The following is a 23,334-nucleotide window of genomic DNA, read 5'->3' as shown; positions in this document are numbered from 1 at the left end:
TAATGATTTATAGGAAGGCCAAAAGAGAGTAATTGAAAAGAATTAATTTAAAATATAATTATTCTGGAGATGTCTCATCAAATACCTTTGTTTCTTCTTTAGGTTTGACCAGTGCTGAATCAGCGCTTTTTTTTTTTAACCATTTATAATTTTATTTCATAAGTTATTCCTTTATTGACTGCTTGCTATATACCCCATTTTATGGCAAATGCTAGGAATGAAAGAAAAACATTAAAGAAACATGTTCCACCTTTGCCCCAAAACTTGGTTCCTCCTTAGCGTTTCCTATCATACACGTCGTTCTGTGACTCACTCAGCTGCTCAAAACAGAAACCTGATAATGATCCTTGATAATCCCTTTTCCTTTATCTCCTTTAAACAATCTTAAATGCTTCTTGAATTTTTCAAATTTACTCTCTTCCTACTACTGGTACCCTTATTTTTGTTCCCACCTTTGTGGTTTCAAATCATGAAATTATTAAAGCTCAAGTTTGCTATGGCACACAAATACCCTCAGGAACTTCAGTGTTTCCATTATCTTTGAGGACTTCAGCACTCTTCTGTATATTGACTGGATATATATTTCCATCATTTCAATGCTTCTAGGAAAAATCAATTGTATTCAGGATTTTTAGTTGAATATAATAGGAGGGTCAGCCAAGATATCTAGCCACATGTATCTTAGGATTTAGTTGGGATTTTCTAAGATTTTAGCTCATATTTAATAGATTTTAATCTGTTGAAATTTCAAGAGCCTGAATTTAAGAAGTAGTTCCCTAAAAGGATTTGAATTTGCTTATGCATGAGATAGACTGAAGACTGCTTTGTCTCAGTCAAGGGTGTGGCTTACTATGGATATTTCAGGATCAGCTTCCCCATTAGTTGGGGACCATTATTAGTCTTTAGATGTCAATGAGACCAGCATTTATCTCAGAACAACACTATCTATCACTTTATGGCTCATAGTTCCCTCCTTTGGTCTCAACTCCTCTTCCTCCCTCTGCCCATTCTCTCCTTTTAAACATTTTGTTTGTAATTTTTCTTGATCCATAGAGATTTCCCTTATTTTTTGTGGACTCAGCAATGCCTAAAAAAATACATGTTCTAATTTAGCCAGTATCTAGCTGAACTGTAGCAGGAGGAACCCTCAGAAAAATCTCATCTCTCACACTGCTGGAAATGGAAGTCAAATTCATGCTGTTTTGAAAAGAGAAATGATGCTTTATTCCTCAATATCCTCCAAACTTCCAGCATTAAAAGCCCACAGCAGTAAACAGCCTTGTTTAAGAAAATACATATTGTATGAGACAGAAAATATTATCAGATCTTTACTGAAAAGACAGCAATTGTTTGCACTGTTGCAATGATAGGATTAATTCATTGCCATTAACGGGACTAAGACATTAGTCATACATTTCTCTATGATATAATACATGATTTAGTGCTGATATTAACTGGTTAATGTTATGTTAGCAGTTTTAGTATCATATATAGAATATTTGAGAAATCTGGAAATGTAAGATAAGCTTATTTAAACAGTATGTTATATATTCAAACAATGTGCTCAACACGTTTTTCTTCAACCTCTAGAAACCTTTTCAGATGAAGTACCTCTAAATTTAAAGCAAAGGAACAATTTTTAAACCTCAACAACAGTAAAGATAATTATCTACATATGTAGATATGTAGCCTCCTCCCTCACAATTCCTAGAGATGATACAACTTGAGAAACAGTCTATACTAGGATAGGTATCATGCACCTTTGACAAATTTGTTTGATACAGAAATGGCAGCATCAGATTAAAAGACACCATTAAAAGATGATTTGTGACCCGCTACTGTGTGTTTTTTTTTTTTTTTTAAAGTAAATGGAGGAATCTATGGGAGAATCACCTCATTAACCCATATCATATTAAGGCTGGGGGTAAACATGAAGCTAAGCCTGCAGGCTTTCGAGGGTTACACTACTGATATTTGACTGTGCAAATGTGGAGTGCACTAACAATACTAGAAGACGCCCTGGTACTAGGCTGGGAGGAGGCAGGGAAGGAGCAGATCAGTCACAGATTTGTGCCCTGGAAAGGGTTGCTCCCAGTAGCAACTGATGATTCCTTAACAAAATCATAGTTCAGTTAACAAAGAAGAAAAAATGTGTAGCTCTGAATTGGTAACTAGTAGTGCTTCCTCTGTTTGTATCTTTATCAGGAAAACAACCAAGTTATCTTGATATTTACCCAAAAAAGTTCTCTCTACAACTTCTAGAAGAAGAACTAATGTAAACACTTCAAATTAATTATTATAATAATCAATATTCAAAATACTGAAACATTAGTCAAGCTTGACCAAACAGATACTCTATAAAGGACTGCAATAAAAATGTTTCTGGTATTTCTTATTCTCCTAGGGACGACTGGCTTATAATATAAAAATATTTAAAAGTAGTTTTAAAACATATGGTATAAATTCAGTATTCACAATGGCTCATACAGCTTTGTGGTATTTTTGAAAACTGACATTCATGACAAACTACCTCTATGGTCTACCACATTGTATTGGGTAAACACACTCATGGAAAACACATATTGTTTACATAGTAAATATCATCATAAAAAGTAGCAATGTACATACCAGAATTTTCTACTGTATTATATTAGACTATTAATAACTCAAATTTACATCCCAAAGGGCAACACTGCCCCAATTCAAACTTAAAAACAGCTGTGCAAATAAAGTGAGGGTGAAGGTGTGTAAAATATTAAAAGAAGGACACATGACATATTTAACCATTCAGAGATGTAACTCCATGGAACCCAGTGCTTGATACATTACAGGAAATATGCTAACTTTGTGCACATAAACCCCTTTCTCTGTAAGTCAGATATTTTAGCATAATGATCAAACTATATAGTGGTAGATTTGTATTTTAGTATGGAATAGTAGGACTCCATAGTATATATTGTATAAACAAAATAAGGCTATGTCCGTATTCCATCTATCAAAACAGTATCTGCTAAATAGCCCAGAACAAACTCTGTCATTGTCTGCCTTCATACACACACACACACACAGAGTCACATCTGTTCATTGATAAAGGTAAGCTATCAAAAATCTAGGGATACCCATAATAATTATCCCAAACATACTTTGCTTGTTCTAGATTTTTCTCCTTGAATTTGTCTAGCTTCTAACCACTTAACTTCATTCCCTATTTATGACTCAGTTTCCTGCCCTCTTGCATCTGTGTTTGTTTTCCCCAGGTTTTTACTCTGAGCTCTATACTTCAAGGATTTTGTTTTGGTCTAGTTACTTCAGCTCTCTGCATTTTGGACTTTGATACACACTCCTAGGCCCTTTTGAATTTAACCTGTCACATGAATTTGCAAACTGGCACTTGACTAGGACCCATCTAAGTCTCTGCATAGAAGAACAATAACTATACATAATATTGAACATATATCTGTAAGTCATCCTGTAGAATTCTTCATGTCTTCTTATATAATCATAATACATACCTTGTTTTCAACCATGCTGTTCATCAGAATTACCTATAGAACTTCTTAATCATAGTTATATTCAAGTCCTATGCCTAGAGATTATTATTCAGATGTTAAGAGGCAGGTCTAGGCATCTATACACTAAAAGTGTCAAATTCGACTCAGCAAGGCAGCTAGAATTGAGAAATACTGTTATAAAAATTTCATGGGATGGTTCACATCTTCTCTGTTTTACTACAGCAAAGATACAGTGAGAAAAATGGAGATGGAGTGTTGGAAAGAGAAAAGGGAGTATGTTACCTTTGCCATCTGGTTTTTGAGATGAGAAAGTGTTTCAGTCCAGGGCTAGGCAAAACTGTAATATAAACCAAGTTTACTTTCATTATTCCTATCACTTTTTTTCCCACATTTTTCTCTTATCTCTTGGCTTTCCAACTGTTTTCTTGACCTCCAAAGTATTTGAGGGTACTCACGTTGCATACATCCCCACCCATTTCATCATATCACTCAGTCCTGTTTCCTCCTGCTTATTCTTTGCTTTCCCGACAAGCAAAACTCCCAATCATCTATTCATTCAAGTATGCATCAGGAAATTAAGTAACATTAAGATATTACTATTAGCTTTCCCTACTGAAGCCTAGCATTGTTTGCCTTATCATATCAATGATTCTTGATGGGTAAGATATTTTTGACAGGAAGGCCTTTCCAGTTTACTATCCCTATAGAGTGGGAAATTCAGAGTTTATAGCTGCTGGTCACAGTTCTCACAAACCTTTCCAACACTTTTTCTTATTTAAATCCTGTGGCCTAAATGTCCTGCAAACCCACAGTGAACAACAGCAACTTCAGAAGAGAAGACAAAACTGCCTTTACCCAGGCAGGATACAAGACTAATGCTTGAGAATCTGTTACCTGAGAGGCTTCCATTTCTAGTGTGCAAAAATGTGGAGGTATTCTCTTCAACTAATTTTCTTAGAAAACTCAAAGATGATTTTATGAATGACCAAGTACTAAAGAAAGAAACTAAGAGATCAAGAAGAGATTTTGGGAAAATAGATTAGGGAGTAATCTTAAATGTGAAAGGAGGTCAATAAAAATCATGCCTTTTTACTGACTGAAATGGACATTAGGATTATTATTATAATTGCTTCTATGAAAGACATGAACAAGAATAAGACGTGGGAAAGACAATTACAATGAGAAAGAGTGACTATGAAGTCAAAGAGGAAAAAAAACTTGATTTTAAACATCTATCACTGCATGCCTTTGTTTATTCTGCCTGCAATACCCTTCTTACTTCCTTGTCTGATTAACTTCTACTGAATCTTTCAAGACACAGTGGGTGTCAAGTTACATGCTACTCTGCTGTAAGATAACAGATGTAATACAGTAGTTGTCTTATGGCAGCTATTATACTATTTTGAAACTAATGTTTGATGATAAAGAAAATAAAGATGAACACTAGTGCCATATTTTACGTTCTCTAAACTCTACATTGAACTGCTCAACAGTTCACTAAATTTTGGTTTATTAAAAGAAGAATACCATTGCCTTAAGCAAGTATTAACTATTTAGTACTGAATAAATAAAATACAATATATTAAATACCTTGCAAAATGAAAAAGACTAAAGCAACATTCTCTGTGCTGATATAGAAAGACTATCAAAAACACATTATGTGAAAAGAGGTGATGAACAGCTTATACATTTGCTTGCCCACAATATATAAGAATATAGAATGTGTATATGTAATTTTTTTTCTTTTCTGGAAAGATACATAAAAAAACAATATAGGTATGGGGACTTACTTTGTATTTTCTTTTCCTATGTAATTTTGAATTTTCTATTCTAAATGGTTTTTACAAAAAAAGAATGTTTTTTAAAAATTACTAATAAGGATTATCTGGTTCCTAGGATTGAGGGCTTTTTAAAGAAATTATTTAAGGGTGAAGATGATGTCTCATTTTTGTATCTCTACCCCTAAGCACAGAGTGGAACACAGTTGGCATTGATGATATTGAACTGAACTCTGCTTGTCATCTATTTTTCCTATCTCTTTCCATAACTATTGACTTTTTATGAGCCTCTCCCCCATTTCCCATTATTTTACATAAAGTACCAAGTACAGTGCCTTGAAAAATAGTAGTTGCTCAATAAATGTTTGTTCAGTGCAATCACATACTCTCTGAGGTGTGTAAAACTCAGCTGCCAAGGCAGGAAAGCAGTGATTTTTTTTTTTCTATTCCTAGTTACTTGATTTTAACACACATTACACAAACATTCATCTATTCAATCATGTTTGAGTGAATGTGCTTAGTACTGAAGATACAAAAGTGAATGGAATCTGTGCCTCTCAAGACTAATCAATCTACCAATTTTTTATTTGCAGGAAAGAAATGGCAATGACAATATGTGGATACACAATCTTGCTTCTGTCTTCCTTTAGGTTTTTCAAAGCCCTCTCTAACATGCCCTATTCAAATTCATTTTAGTTAGAATACATGACCAATGAATATCTGCTAACAGTTTAAAGCAACAATCTATTAGAAAAAGTACTGGAAAAATGATTTAAAATGGATGAGCAAGGAGTAACTAAATTTCTTTTTTCAATCCTGGCAAGTAACTTCTGCTACTTTTTTTAAGTACGAGATTGAAGAATCAAACATTAGATAAAAAAGGCACTAATGACACCTTCTGGTTACCAAAAAATAATCAAAGTCACCTAAATCTGAATCTATTTACGTATTTTACAAAAAGCAGACAAAAGAGAGATAAAATTGCTCACAATCCACGGCAACACAACAAATTTTAATTTAAATATGTTAGGAAAGACACTCTCCTAAACCAGCGGAATGAGCTCCGGGGATCACTCCGGAGAAAGAGTAAGGTGCAACTGTGCAGAAAAGAGTGTGAGAGAGAGTAGAGTATGCTGCCAAAAAAGACAGGATCCATCTTTGGTGGGAAAATCCTGAGACTTCACAGTACAGAGCGATGGCTGCTAAGGTCCAGACCAGAGATGAGAGTCTTAAAAAAGTACTGTGTGAAGAGCAGAGGGAGGCCCCTTGGAATGGGAAGGCATCCTTGGGGGCAATGATGATGAAGTGAAAGAAGGAAGCAGGCAACTGAAATTAAAGATCTTAAAATGTAGGGTAAGGATAGTGACTCTAATTTTTTTTTTTTTTTTCTTTTTGAGATGTAGTTTTGCTCTTGTTGCCCAGGCTGTAGTGCAATGGCTCCATCTCGGCTCACTGCAACCTCTGCCTCCTGGGTTAAAGAGATTCTGCCTCAGCCTCCAGGGTAGCTGTGATTACAGGCACCCACCACCACGGCCAGCTAATGTTTTTGTATTTTTAGTAGAAATGGAGTTTCACCATGTTGGCCAGGCCGGTCTTGAACTCCTGACCTCAAGTGGTCTGCCTGCCTCGGCCTCCCAAATTGCTGGGATTAGTGTCTCTAAATTTAATGACACACCAAGTGTCTACACCTGTCCCCAAATTGAGCCATTTATTAATTGAATTTCATTGTACCTACAGAACAGGAAACTCTTGAACTAACAACCAAATAATAAACCCCAAAAGTAAGCACTTACCTACATAAATCTTACCCTATTGCCAATTAAGGAAAATATTATACATGTAATATTTAAAAAGCTGTAGAACTGTGATTGCATTAAAGTATTTTTTCATTTATTTCAGAAAAGATACATAAAAATTCTATAACATAATGTAAATACATAGGCATATAGTTTAGTAGGAATAGTTTTTTTTTTTTTCTATTTTTAAGTTTATTTTTTACCCTAATTTTTGGTCTTGAAAATTAGAAAAAAATGAGTTGGTAATAATAGCCTGACAATCATATACTCTCCATCTAAATTAAACTAGTGCTAAATTTTTGCCAATTTGCTTTCTTTCATTCTATCTCTATATATTCATAATTTCACTATTTCATACTTTTCCTAAAATAAAAATTTCAAAACACTGACATAAAATAATTATAATTTGATTAACTCTATTTCATAAAAATTTTTGCCAATTCTAAACATGGCTTCTGTTTCACCTTGTCACATTTCAATAAAATTAAACAATTACAATGTTTACCTCCTGGGCATGACTAAATAAGAAATAATTAAAATACATTAATCTGGGTTTTAAAACGAAGAAAAGATCAACCAATACCATCTTAATGCGCACAAAAGTTGGTAACCTAAAAATTCCCGATCTAAAATTCTTAGCTAGGACACAGATAAAGATACCATCAAACTAACATAAAAATGAACTGCTAATATTAGTATACTAAATAGCCATCTAATCTGAACCAGCAGTTTTGAAATCATACCTTACAAAATCTTATGGAAAGATTTAACATGCAAAATGGAGCAAACAGAGGTATTTCAGGAGCTGCTCTGAATGAATACATGGGGTGCTTCAAATCTTGCAAACCTACTCCATACTTTGCTCATCAGGTACCTTATAAGTACAAGTAGCATAGTTTGACTACTATTATTTTAATGCAATCACACAGTTTTACAGTTTTCTAAAATTTTGGTATGCTGACTCTTCAAAACAGAGTAAAGAACTTTTTCTTTTTTAAATATCAGTATTCCTTCAGAAATGAAAAAGGCTTTGGAAACAAAAGCAAACTTTGAAATTCAATATTCATAACAAAATAACTCAGTTTTACTATCTCAGTAAATGTATACTTCACAAATATTTTGAAACAGAAGTTCTCTAAAATATGTATCACAAAAAATTTTCAAATATTTTCAAAGGCTTCAGCACTCATTAAGCCCATTTTATGACCAGATAAACTATAACAAATATACAGGTGGTGATGCATTAAATTTCAATAACACTGTAACACTAAAAGTGCAAGAAAGTCAGATGTTATCTTAAATGCTGATCTAAATCACAGTAATGATGAAAAAATGGGGAGAAATAGAAAACAGTCATTACGCTCAAATGAATACAAATTGTGATACATAGGGAACTTGTACCTTTATGCTGGTTTTCAAATTCTTCAGATAAGAGGTGGTAGCAACAACCCACACTGCAAACTCCCTTGATTTCAGACTTGGAGGTAAATATTCTCAAAGTATTTGGAGCCAGATCACCGCAAGTGTGTAGACCTACCATCAAACAATCCTTTAAAAACACAAGAAGAAAAATAAAATTTGGTAATTGAAAAGAGGGTTGTTTAAAATTTTTATTTATTTTATTTTTACACATGGGATCTTGCAATGTTGCCCAGGCTGCACTGTGGTGGCTATTCACAGGCATGAATATCACGTGCTACTGACTCAAATTACTGGCCTCAAATGATCCTCCTGCTTCAGCCTCCCAAGTAGCTGGGACTACAAGCACATTGTACTGCCCCCAGCATGAGGTGAAGATTTTAAATGTCCATTAAAATATGTAAAGGTGTTAATAATTATCAAATTCTACCTAGAAAGTATTCCATGTTTTTATTTTCATAACTAATTATTTCTTTACAGGCAAAATAACTATGATCTCTTTTCACAACTTTTTTTTTTCAGTGATTTTGCTTATTTACCTGTTTATATTTTCTCTCATTTTACAACTAATATTTGTTTAACAACTAGACAAAGCAAAAATTGGACTAATCAAATGTAACATGTATTACTAGACCAAATCTGTGCTTTGTTATATATTTATGTCACACTTTGACCATAATATTAATTTTCTAAATTAATTTCACTTCTCAGATTGCCCATCAAAACCTTATAAAATATTGTTATAAAAAATAAAGAACTGTTGTAAACTTGGTATTTCTACTTTAACAACAAAAAGCTTAGTTTATGTACCGCATCAAGTATGACAATATAAAATTTAATTAAAAATTTTTTTTCCAAATTTTATAACATATATTGTATTTAAAATTCTCCTATGAAATATTTATTCTAATTATCCAAAGCCTAATTTAAATGTATACACACACATACACAATGGGTACAAATGTATACATGCACAGAATCTTGTTCAATATAACAATCATTTTGAGGTTGAATTTACTAATAATACCTTTCTGTCTTTGACATGACTCATAAAAATTTAGTTAAAGTAGTACTAAAAAGATACTTGTACAGAAAAAAAATTTTATACAGAAAACCTGCACCCTATTAGAATCACATACTTATACCATTTAGAACTAAAAAATTTCTAATATTAACCTCTCAGTTTTCCAGATGACACTCTTAAACCCTGATAATGTAAAGGTCATGTTTTAGTGTAAATCTGTGAATATAGATATATTAATTTCTAGTTTTTTAAAATTAAAGCATCATGTCTCTCAAAGTGTTCTCTAAAGTTATTACTCATCAACTAATTTTAGTTGGTACTTTACAATACCAACTAAAATTTATTTTAAAGCTGTAAATTAATTAAAGATACATGTGTTTACTTAAGGGATGTTAAAGAAAGAGTTATTAATGAACTAATTACATAAGCTGTAGTACAGTCATTAAGAGCACAGTCTTGGGAAACAGTCTGTTTAAATTCAAGTTCTATCACAGTGTGATTTGGAAAGCATTCAGTTTCCTCAACTGCAAGATGGAGATAATAACAGTTCTTCATCTCAATGGGTTCTTTCAAAACTTAAGTAAACTAATCCCTGTAAATGACTTAGTACACTACCATATAATAAAATTCAGAAAACATTGTCCATTTTTATCATTACAATTTACTTTAAATTACAAATTCAAAATAACATAAGCATTAATTTGTGTCTCAAGTACATTTTTATAACTATCGTCAGCATATAACTGTTTCACTAAAATTTTTAAAAATTATTTCACTGAAATGTTATTTTAGCCTATGTCCTAGACATAAAACAGAGCTGTAATCAAACTTACTAAAGAAAAAAATTATGCCTGTAAGTCGTTTTGAGCTGATAGAACACTCAGTTTCTTCAGGCAATATCCATTTCAAAGCAAAGTTTTTAGAAGATTATACAGCTACTCTGCTTTTCTTGATGATTAGTTTAGATAGGTTTTATTTAGAGATTATGACGTCATCAGTAAAATTAATTCAGATAAGAAAGATTTATCACTAATTAAGGGTAGAGTAACAAAGCTACAAATTTCTCTCTTTAAGCTTAATTTAGCTCTCACTAAAGAAAATACAAGAACGGCCGGGCGCGGTGGCTCAAGCCTGTAATCCCAGCACTTTGGGAGGCCGAGATGGGCGGATCACGAGGTCAGGAGATCGAGACCATCCTGGCTAACACGGTGAAACCCCGTCTCTACTAAGAAATACAAAAAATAGCCGGGCGAGGTGGCAGCGCCTGTAGTCCCAGCTACTCGGGAGGCTGAGGCAGGAGAATGGCGTGAACCCGGGAGGCGGAGCTTGCAGTGAGCTGAGATCCGGCCACTGCACTTCAGCCTGGGCGACAGCGCGAGACTCCGTCTCAAAAAAAAAAAAAAACAAACAAAAAAAAACAAAAAAAGGAAATACAAGAACATTTAACCTCATTCTTTATTGTATTTATCATACAGGATTAGTTAATATTAGCAAGTAGCAGCTAGGAGACAAAAATATGCAATCACCATATTATCCTACTAGTAAAATATTTAAGTATTGTGAGAGGGTGAGGAGAATAGAGGGTGGTAGTTAATTATGTCATTAAATTGTGATTTGCTACAGGATCCAAGAACATTCTTCCTGTATATCTTATTTTAGATGGTTCTTACAAGAGTTTGTATATAGTTTTCATTATATATTTTCAGAAAGATTTTGAGAAAATTAGAAGGTGACAAAATGTACTAGAAATTTACATTTTTTAAGTTAAAGCAAAGTAACTGGGATTGTTTAACCCTAAGAGAAAGTCTAAAATAGCTTAATTACTAATTTCATGTATAAGAAAAAGAATTAATGAAGGTACACTAGATTTCCTTAAATCCAAAAATATCTGGGAAAAAGAAAAATTTCCCATTTAAAAAACAGTAAAACAATGGTCAGCTATCAAACAAGGATTTAAATTCATAAAGAACTCTAGTATCTTTTAGTTACACATTTCTTTGGGGAAAAATTTCTATAAAAAAAAATTACAAGGGTAATACAACTCCAAAAGCTACCTTTTTTTTTTTTTTTTTTTTTCTTTTTTGAGACAGTGAGTTAGGCCAAACGATTTCTAGAATCTCCTCTATAATACTGTTTTAACATGCAACATTGCCTTTGTTTAAGATCTGCTGTCTTTCAATTACACAAATTGACATACTCGTAATTTAGAAAAAGTTCAAGCTTTGAAGAACACTTGGAAGCTACTGTTGCTCAAGGAAATTCCATATTGGCAAGTGCAACATTGAACATTACTTTGTTCTAGATGCCCCTTTACTTCAAATTTAAGTTAAAATTTAATTACTTGTTTAGAATTTTAACAATTCCTAAACGGCACAATGAGAACTTAGTTTACTTACTAGTTTTGGGCTAGGACTTCTATTTGATTTAAGAGGTTCGAAATGAGTGGAGGATACTCTATTCTGAATAGGCTCATGGCAGATTTTGATGGGTGTGGGAATAACGAAAGCCTACTTATGCTTTTATTTTCTTGGTCTGTTAGATTAATGTGATCAAGTAAGATATGTATGTTAAGTAAGCTACTATTAAAATTGAATACAATGTTTTTGTACATCAAATTAAATAATTCAAAAGTAAAGTCACCTCCAAATCTTTAATAATGTCATGGAGTTCTGAATCAGCAGTGATAAAAGAGGTTAAAGGTGAATATACATTTGATTCACTTGACTTTGATGTCATTTTTCTTCTCTCTTTATTGGCTTCAGATGTTTCTCTGTTGGATATTTGCTGTGAAGAAGTAGGCTCTACGGCATTAATAGGCAAAAGGTTTATAAGAGAAAAGGAATTTTCAAAACACAAATTTTCTTCTTGATGTGGTTGAGAATGAAGGGTTTGCATTTGGTTTCTGATATTAGAAATTACAGAGCCAGAAAAATCAGGCGAAATATCTGAGGTAGACATCTTTTCTTGATTTGTAAGACTGCTGTTAAACACTTCCTCAATATCAGCTTTATTTTTAACTTCTTTTTGCACTTTCCTTTCTTTTGCCATTTTTAATGCTAGTCCATTGACATCTAATCTTGACTGAGCATGACAGAGTTTCCAATGTTTCTTAAGTTTTCTGTTTCTCTCCTCAGCTCCATGAGTATTAGTATTTGAGGAATCAATTCCATAAACTTTAAAGCCATACTTCAAGGACAAAAAGGAGCTTAGATAGCCTTTACCGGAACCCAAGTCAATCACCTAAAGTTAGAAAAAAAGAATAAATTAAAGAATTTTAGGCAAACGGTAATAGAAATGATTTTAGATTTTTTAAACAAATGAGTTATGTAACTTAAATATTACTTTAAATTTTATTTGTTTTATTCCTATGAAAAACCAACCACTCATCATTTTTATTCAACATTTCACTGGAGGTTATAGCTAGTATTGTCAAGGAAAAGAAGCAAAAGAAATAAATAATATAAGGGAAAAAATAAAACTGTCTTTTTTTATACATAGATGACATAATCATGTCTGCAGAATATCTTAAAGAATATACAAAAAGCTAACAGAATAGTAAGTGAATTTAGCAATGTGTCAGGGCACAAAGTCAACAGAATTAACAATGAATCATCAGAACATATATAATATTGTAGCAAAAAACAATTAGGAGTCAAGCTTGGTGGCTCAAACCTATAATCCCAGCACTTAGGGAGGCTGAGGAAGGAGGACTGCTTGAGGCCAAGCATTTGAGACTGCCCTGGCCAATATAGCAAGATCCTGTCTCTATAAAAAAAATAATAAAAACTAGGAAGTAAAATTTTAAAACAATTAAAATAGTATAAAGATAGAATATATAGGAAAAAATTTAACAAAGGATGTACAAAACCTATACACTGAAAACTATAAAACATTGCATAAAAATCTAAAAAATTGATATAAAGAGATATACCATGTTCATGAAATGGCAGACTCAGTACTAAGATGGCAATTTTTTCTTCACATTTCAACACAATCCTGATTAAAATCCTAGCTAAGCTTTGTAAAGAAATTGATAAGTAGATACAATAATTTATAAAGTAAGGCAAAAATGCCTAGAATAATGAAAACAATTTTGAAAAAGAATAAGGTTGAAGAATTTTACTAATTCAAAAATATAAAACTAAATCAGTGTAGTATAGCTACAGCTGGTATAAAATTAGACACACAAATCAATGGAAAAATGGAAAGAAACAGCTGATATACAAATAGAAATATAAAGCAATGAGAAAAACACAGTACAGAAATAGATCCACACTTACATGATCAACTGATTTTTGACAAAGTACCCAAGATAATTTAATGAAGAAGATAGGTTTTCCAACAAATGGTGCTGGTATAACTGGATGTTGATATAAAAAAAAGAAACAAAATTTGCCTGCTATAAACCAAACACAAAAGCTAATTAAAGGTAGATCACAGATCTAAATATAATTGAAAAAAATGTCATCTTATGGAATAAAGCATGAGAAAAATTGTGACATTTGGATAGGCAAACATTTATTATGTAGGACATAAAAATCAGGAATAACAGAAGAATTTTAAAAATGGACTTTATTAATATGAAAACTTCTATTCAAAAAGATAAAAATGAAAAGAAATACTTGCAAAACCTTCATCTGAGAAAGGACATATCTAGAATAAAGAACTCTTACAACTCAGTAAGAAGACAAGCAACCCAGTTAGAAAACAGGCAAAATATTCAAACGTACACTTCACAAAACAAGATATACACATTGCCAATGTGAAAAGATGACTAGTATCACTAGAGAAATACAAACAACCACCACAGTGAGATACACGCAGATGTAAAATGGTATGGCCACTTTCGAAAATATTGAGTTTACCATAAAGTTAAATATACACTTTACATATGACCCATCCATCTCACTCCGATTTATCCAAGAGAAATGAAAACATGTCCACACAAAGGCTTATATGTGAATATTCAGAGAAGTCTTACTCACAGAAGGAAAAAAACAGAAACAACTCAAACGTCCATCAACTGGTAAATAAAAAAAAAATAGCATATCTGGACTATAGCATATGGCATAGTACTCAGCAATAAAATGGAACAAGGCATTAATACACAAAAAGATATCAATAGCTCTCAAATGCTATGTGCTGAGTGGAAGAACTGAAATGAAAAGTCTACATACTATGATTCCACTTGTACAATGTTCTAGAAAAGTCAAGATTAAAAGTAGATCAGTGATTCTCTGAGAATGAAAGAGAAAATATACTACAAAAGCACACAAGAAAAGTTTTTAGGAGGATAGGAATATTCTTAATTATGCTAGTGGTTACATTAACTGTTACAATTACCAAAATTTATGAAAGCTAGAGTTGGTGAATATCTAAATTACAAATTCAATAAAACAAAAATAAGAATAAAAAGTTACAAACATTATTATTGCCATGCCATTTCATAAAATAAATGGAGAATAATAGAAATACTACCATAACAAATCATTACCTACTCTTATACATATCTTTAATTCCTAAAGTCAATGAAATCCTGACATAAGTACGAGTCACTTAAGGAAACATTCCTATACTTACAGTAATGCATATCCTTAATTAAATCCTCAAAATGTTTCAAGGTCTTACAATGAGACCAGTTCATAGGAAAAATTCTAGTAAATAATGTCTCATAAATACAAAATAAACTTAGTAATAATTCCCTATACTTCCATTTTATGTTATTATTCTAGGATAGGTATTGCAGGGAAACATAGAAGAATTATATACAGTCATGCATCACCTAATGATGGGAATATGTTCTGAGAAATATATTAAAAAATTCTGTTGTTGTGCAAACATCTTTGAGTGTACTTATGCAAACCTACATGGTACAGCCTACTATACAACTAGCCTAAAAACCTGTATAGCATATTACTGTACTGAATACATAACAAAATAAGTACTTGTGTATCTAAGCATATAAAAGGTACAATAAAAATACAATATTATATGTTATGGCACTACCATCTTATATGTGGTCTGTTGTTGACTGAAATGTCCTTATGCAGCATACAGCATATCACTGTACTGAATACATAACAAAATAAGTACTTGTGTATCTAAGCATATAAAAGGTACAATAAAAATACAGTGTTATATGTTATGGTACTACCATCTTATATGTGGTCTGTTGTTGACTGAAATGTCCTTATGCAGCATACAACTGTAAATTCTTGACTTTGAGAAACTACAGTCTAACTGCAGATACCATATCATACTCTTGCAAGGGCTATATAGTAGAAACTCTATTATTTAATTAGTTTTGTCTTCAAACTATCTGATCAGAATAGGAAAATCCCCGCCATCCTCATCTCCTGCCCCTTCCCCACAACAGACTTCCCTGCTAGATCATATGCCATACATCATAGGTTTGAAGACAGAGTAGTCTCTAGTCCAGTATCTGGTGGGAGGGATCTTCTGAATCTCCCAACATTGTTTAGGAGACTTTCCCATAGAAACATTGTTACAGGTAGTGGTTAAATCTTGTAATAACATTGGTATGGTACTATACTTTAGATAGAAAAGATACATTTTGGTGACAGACCTAGAGATCTAACTACCATTCCAACTAATGACTCTCAAATTTGTAACTCTAGTTTGGAATTCTTCCATTAACTGATACTCATATATCTAACAGCAAACCTAACATTTTCATTTCAATAGATGCTTAATAAGCAACTAAAATTTAATATGCTTGAAACTGAGCTTTTGATATTCTTTTTAAACCTGCCCCTCCTAAAATTTTCTCCATCACAGTAAGTGATATCTACATACCTGCAGGTAGAGAACAGGACTCCTTCTGTCTCTCATAAGCTACATCTGAACTGTGAGCAAATTCATGATCTCATCATTTACCAGAGCTACTTCATACCAACTCCATCCTGAGTCTGATTAACTGCAATGGCTTTCTCAGTGATCTCTCTGCTCTCACCTTTCCCCTATCACTGCATTTTCAACAGAGAAAAACAAAGTCCAATCATATCACTACTCTTAGCAAAACCCTCATTGCTTCTTTGGCTTTATCTCATACTCTTAACTCCTATGGTTGCTGAGTCTTTTTGCTTCAACTCTGGAAGCTCCTGCTCGGATAGGAGCTAATTTTGCAAAGTAACCAGATTGAATGTCCACAAAGACTTTGGTAAAGAAAAGAGGCAAATATAGTGGAAATATGTGTTTCGTAATACAACTCAACAGAGTAGAAAGAATGATTCAGTGGCTACGATGGCTTCCAATCTCATTCAGGATAAAAAACCCAAATTATCACAATGACTTCCAAGACACTGCAACTTAATGTCCTGTCCTCTTCTACCACAACCTCAGCTCCTACTACTTTCTGCTTGTTCAATCCGACTTCCTGGATGTTTCAGAAACAAAGTAGGCATGTTCAGGGCCACTGAACCTGTTGTTCCCTCTCTACGAAAAGTTTTTCCTCTAGATCATCTAATGGATAGCTTACCTCCTGAAGAATTGAACTCTATTACCATCACAATAAGGTCTTACTTGTCCTTCCCCTCTGTATCAAAAACTTTATCCCTAGATAAGCTCCTCCCTTTTAAGTTATCTTCTTTAAAACGTATCAACATACACATTAAAATACACTTATAACCATTTTATTATCAATCTCTCCTAATTAGAACATAAATGCCACCAGGGCAAAAGTATTTCTTGTTTGTTTTGTTCACTGATGCACCCTCAGTATAGAAAATAATGCCTGGAACATGGTTAAGAGCTAAGAAATATTTGCTAAATGAATGAATGCATGCAAGTATGAATGAGTGAACATGTTTTAGAAATAAAAATTAAGAAGCTTTGGTAATGTGAATGAAAGAGACAAAGGTGTTCAGCATGTAGACAGCAATATGGTTGAGATAAAAATGATATTTTTTCTTGTTTAATTTTCTGTGGTCACCAATAAGGTTATGTATTTCAGAATCTGGGTTTCTACTTACCTCATGAAATTTGTATTTACTAAATCTACATTTAAAAAATAATAATAGTTGGGGACTTCAACACTTCTGTTCAGTATTGGACAGATCATCCAGACAGAAAGTCAGGAAAGAAACAGCAGACATAATCTGCATTATGGACCAAATGGATGTAACAGACATTTGCAGAACATTTTACTCAACAGCTGTATGCTTTTCTTCTCAGCACATAGACCATTCCCAAAGATAGACCATATGTTAGGACACAAAATAGGTCTCAAAAATTGAAATTATATCAAATATCAATAACAACAGAAACTTTGAAGAGTATAAAAACACATGGAAATGAAACAACATGCCCCTGAATGACCGATGTGTCAATGAAGAAGTTACAATACAAATTTTTAAATGTATTGAAACTAATAAAAATGGAAACACAACATACCAAAACCCATGGGATACAGCAAAAGTACTAATAAGAGAGAAGTTGACAGCATTAAATGCATGTAAAGTAGAAAATGTTCAAATAAACAACCTAACAATATATCTTAAAAAAAACTAGAAAAGCAAGAGCAAACCAAACCTAAAATTAATAGAGGAATAGAAATAAAGAAACCCACATCTAGCATCATACTGATTAGAGAAAAAGTGAAAGCCTTTCCACCAAGATCTGGAACAGGACAAGAACGCCCACATTCACCGTTTCTAATCAACATAGTATGGGAGGTCCTAGCCAGAGCAATTAGGCAAGAGAAATATATAAAGGGCATCCAAATTTGAAAGGAAAAAGTCAAATGATCTTTGTTTTCAGATGATATTATCTTATACCTAGAAAAACTGAAAGACTCCTTCAAAAAACTATTAGAACTGATAAATTCAGTAAAGTTGTAGGAGACAAAAATCAATAACAAAAACTAGTAGAATTTCTATATGACAACAGAGAACAATCTGAGATGGAAAACAGGGAAGTAATCTCGTTTACAATATCTACAAAATAATATCCCTAGGAATAAATGCCACCAAAGAAGTTAAAGATCTCAACAGTGAAAATTACAAAACACTGATGAAATAAATTGATGAGGACACTACAAAATGGAAAGATATTTCATATTCATAGATTAGAAGAATCAATATTGTTAAAATGTGCATACTACCCAAAGAAATCTAGAGATTCAATGCAATTCCTATTATAACATCAATGACATTCTGCACAGAAATAGAAAAAAAAAAAAAAAGTCCTAAAATTTATGTGGAACCACAAGAGACCCAGAACAGCCAAAGCAATCTTGAGCAAAAAGAACAAAGCTGGAGGCATCACACTACTTAACTTCTAATTATATTACAAAGCTATACTAACCAAAACAGTATGACACTGGCATAAAAACACACACATAGACCAATAAAACATTAGAGAACCCAGAATTAAATCCATGCATTTACAGTCAACTCATTTTCAACAAAGGTGCTAAGAAGATATACTAGGGCAAGCACAGTCTCTTCAATAAATGGTAAAACTGGATATCCATAAGCAGAAGAATGAAACTAGACCCCTATCTTTCACCATATACAAAAATCAAAACAAAATGGATTAAAGACTTAAATCTAAGACCTGAATCTATGAAACTACTAGAAGAAAACATTGGGGAAACACTTTAGGACATCGGTCTAGGCAAAGATTTCTTCAGTAGGACCTCAAAAGTACAGGCAACCACAGCAAAAATGGGCAATGGACACAAATGGGATCACATCAAGCTGAGAACCTTCTGCACAGCAAAGTAAGTAATCAGAGTGAAGAGATATACATACACTGGGAGAAGACATGTGCAAACTACCCACTCGACAAGGGATCAAAAACCAGAATACATAAGGGACACAAACAACTCAATGGAATAAAAGCAAAATCTGTTTTAAAAATGGCCAAAAGATCTGAATAGACATTTTTCAAATGAAGACATACAAATGGCCAATAGGTATATGAAAAAATGTTCAACATCACTAAGCATCAGAGAAATGAAAATAAAAAATAAAAGGAGATATCATCTCATCCCAGTTACAATGGCTATTAACAAAAAGCGTTAAGATAGGTGTTGGCAAGAATGTAGAGAAAGGATAACTCATATACTGTTGGTGGGAATGTAAATTAGTACAGTCATTATGGAAAACAGTATAGAGGTTCTTCAAAAAACTAAAAATAGAACTACCATATGATCTAGCAATTCCACTACTGGGTATATATCAAAAAAAAAAAAAAAAGGAAATCAGTATATTGAAGAGATAACTGCATGCACATGTTTACTGTAGCCCTATTCATAATGGCCAAAATATGGAAACAACCTAAGTGCCCATCAATGAATTTATGGATAAAGAAAATGTGGTATATATGCATGATGAAATGTTATATATGTTTTATTTGGGAGGTTAAAGGAACACTGGCAATAAAGTAGAAGAGAGAATAAACAAAAGCAGCCCAATAAAATATGTGCTATTAAGCAAGACACCACATTAAGCCAACCTGGGTTTAATACTACTCAGAAATTCTGAGACTGAAGTGTGGAATACATACCATCCCTCAGAATCATCCCACCTGAAATGCTGCATCAATTACCGCTTCAGAGCTGCTCACTGGGAGGAATTAATTCCCAGAACTTGTATGCAGGCAGTGCTTGCTTCAGAGTTACAGAAAACACACAGGGAAGAAATGCAGACACTGCCAGGTAGAAATCAATCTGGCATACCATGAAACAAAAGGCCTGAAAGTACTTAGATCAGGCACCCTACAGCATCTGCTATGTCCATAAACCCAATATCCATCTTAATACCTAGAATATTAATATTTCTACTGCATATAACTGCAAATGTTTTCCTTCCATATTCTGTCTCCCTGCTTCTCCAACCAGAGGCAACAATTATCAAATTATTGTTTATAATTTTCTTAATAGTTTTTTGCATATAATTTTTGTATTAAACATACCATTGTTTCACTTAATAACTACTTAAAAATGGTACCATAAAATGTGTAATCTTCTGTAACTTGCTTTTTCCTATTCAATTTTATGTTTCTAATATTCATCCATATATGTACTGCAGTAGTTTAAGCTTTACTGATGTATTATGTTCCAATATGTAAATATACCAGTTTATCCAATCTGCTGTGGATAAGCATTTGGTTTATTACTAGTTTTCTGCTTTTAGGAACATTCCTATACGATATATAACTCCTGATGCTTGTGTAGAAACTTTTTCTAGGCGGAGGTATATACCTAAAGTCGAACTGATGAGTCATAGGATATATGATTGTTCAAGTTTACAAAATAGTGTCAAACTGTTTTTGAAAGTGGGTATGCCAATATACACTCTAGCCTAGAGTGTGTAAGAATGCCCTCGGCAGTTGGACGGTTCAGAGATGGCTGAATAGGAACAGCTCCAGTATACAGCTCCCAGCATGAGCGATGCAGAAGACGGGAGATTTCTGCATTTCCAACTGAGGTACCAGGTCATAGGGACTGGTTGGATAGTGGGTGCAGCCCAGGAACTGTGAGCTGAAGCAGGGCGGGGCATTGCCTCACCCAGGAAGCGCAAGGGGTCAGGGAATTCCCTTTCCTAGCCAAGGTAAGCCATGACAAAGGTACCTGTAAAACTGGGACACTCCCACCCTAATACTGCACTTTTCCAACAATCTTAGCAAACTGCACAACAGAAGATTATATTCTGCGCCTGGTTCAGCAGGTCCCATGCTCACGGAGCCTTGCTCACTGCTAGCACAGCAGTCCCAGATCCAACTGCAAGGCAGCAGCCAGGCTGGAGAAGGGGCATCCGCCATTGCTGAGGCTTGACTAGGTAAACAAAGTCGGGGGGAAGCTCCAACTGGGTGGAGCCCTCCATAGCCCAATGAGGCCTGCCTGCCTCTGTAGACTCCACCTCTGGAGGCAGGGCATAGCTGAAAACAGGCAACAGAAACTTCTGCAGACTTAAATGTCCCAGTCTAACAGCTTTGAAGAGAGCAGTGGTTCTCCCAGTACGGAGTTTGAGATCTGAGAAGGGACAGATTGCCTCCTCAGGTGGGTCCCTGACCCCTGAATAGCCTAACTGGGAGACACCTCCCATTAGGGGCCGACTGACATCTCATACAGCCAGGTGGCCCTCTGACACAAAGCTTCCAGAGGAAGGATCAGGCAGCAACATTTCCTGTTCTGCAAAAATCCCCAACAAAATACTGGCAAACAGATTCCAACAGCACATCAAAAAGTTTATCCACCATGATCAAGTTGGTTTCATCCCTGGGATACAAGGCTGCTTCCACATACTCAAATCAATAAACACAATACATTACATAAACAGAACCAAAGACAAAAGCCACATGATTATCTCAATAGATGCAGCAAAGGCCTTCAACAAAATTCAACAGCCCTTCATGCTAAAAACTCTCAATAAACTAGGTATTGATGGGACATATCTCAAAATAATAAGAGCTATTTATGACAAACCCACAGCCAATATCATACTGAATGGGCAAAAACTGGAAGCATTCCCTTTGAAAACTGGCACAACACAGGGATGCCCTCTCTCACCACTCCTATTCAACATAGTGTTGGAAGTTCTGGCCAGGGCAACCAGGCAGGAGAAAGAAATAAAGGGTATTCAGTTAGGAAAAGAGGAATTCAAATTGTCCCTGTTTGCAGATGACATGATTGTATATTTAGAAAACCCCATCGTCTCAGCTCAAAATCTCCTTAAGCTGATAAGCAACTTCAGCAAAGTCTCAGGATACAAAATCAATGTGCAAAATTCACAAGCATTCCTATACATCAATAACAGACAAACCCAGAGCCAAATAATGAGTGAACTCCCATTCACAATTGCTTCAAAGAGAATAAAATACCTAGGACTCCAACTTACAAGGGATGTGAAGGACCTCTTCAAGGAGAACTACAAACCACTGTTCAATGACAAAAAAGAGGACACAAACAAATGGAAGAACATTCCATGCTCATGGATAGGAAGAATCAGTATCATGAAAATGGCCATACTGCCCAAGGTAAATTATAGATTCAATGCCATCCCTATCAAGCTACCAATGACTTTCTTTACAGAATTGGAAAAAAACTACTTTAAAGTTCATATGGAGCCAAAAAAGGACCCACGTTGTCAAGACAATCCTAAGCCAAAACAACAAAGCTGGAGGAATCATGCTACATGACTTCAAACTATACTACAACGCTACAATAACCAAAACAGCATGGTACTGGTACCAAAACAGAGATACTGACCAATGGAACAGAACAGAGCCCTCAGAAATACCATACATCTACAACCATCTGATCTTTGACAAACCCGACAAAAACAAGAAATGGGGAATGGATTCCCTATTTAATAAATGGTGCTGGGAAAACTGGCTAGCCATATGTAGAAAGCTGAAACTGCATCCTTTCCTTACACCTTATACAAAAATTAATTCACAATGGATTAAAGACTTGAATGTTAGACCTAATACCATAAAAATCCTAGAAGAAAACCTAGGCAATACCATTTAGGACATAGGCATGGGCAAGGACTTCATCACTAAAACACCAAAAGCAATGGCAACAAAAGCCAAAATAGACAAATGGGATCTAATTAAACTAAAGAGCACAGCACAGGAAACTACCTGTGTTTCCTGCACAGCAAAGGAAACTACCATCAGAGTGAACAGGCAACCTACAGAATGGGAGAAAAGTTTTGCAATCTACCCATCTGACAAAGGGCTAATATCCAGAATCTACAAAGAGCTTAAACAAATTGACAAGAAAAATCAAACAACCCCATCAAAAACTGGGCAAAGGATGTGAACAGACACTTCTC

General features: G+C 34.0%; 1 protein-coding gene across 5 annotated transcripts in view; it reads right to left on the bottom strand.

Moving 5' to 3' along the window:
* METTL25 (methyltransferase like 25) overlaps positions 1-23,334 on the bottom strand; it is a 119,551-nt gene that overhangs the window by 64,168 nt on the left and 32,049 nt on the right. For 3 of the 5 annotated variants that reach the window (XR_004176135.1, XM_031650641.1, XM_031650640.1), the window contains exons 4-6: positions 12,170-12,769; positions 8,488-8,635; positions 3,795-3,849 (exon numbers count right to left, since the gene is read on the bottom strand). Coding sequence is in view for 4 of the 5 variants with exons in the window: in XM_031650641.1 (XP_031506501.1) it covers positions 3,795-3,849; positions 8,488-8,635; positions 12,170-12,769 (803 nt within the window). In the remaining variant the exon portion in view is untranslated. The remainder of the gene's footprint in view (positions 1-3,794; positions 3,850-8,487; positions 8,636-12,169; positions 12,770-23,334) is intronic. The other 2 variants (XM_031650642.1, XM_031650639.1) reach the window with 1 other exon arrangement.

This window comes from Papio anubis, chromosome 9, assembly GCF_008728515.1.
Source record: "Papio anubis isolate 15944 chromosome 9, Panubis1.0, whole genome shotgun sequence".
Lineage (NCBI taxonomy): Eukaryota > Metazoa > Chordata > Mammalia > Primates > Cercopithecidae > Papio > Papio anubis.
Note: the sequence above shows the minus strand (reverse complement) of the source record. Positions and strands in the feature narration are given on the sequence as shown.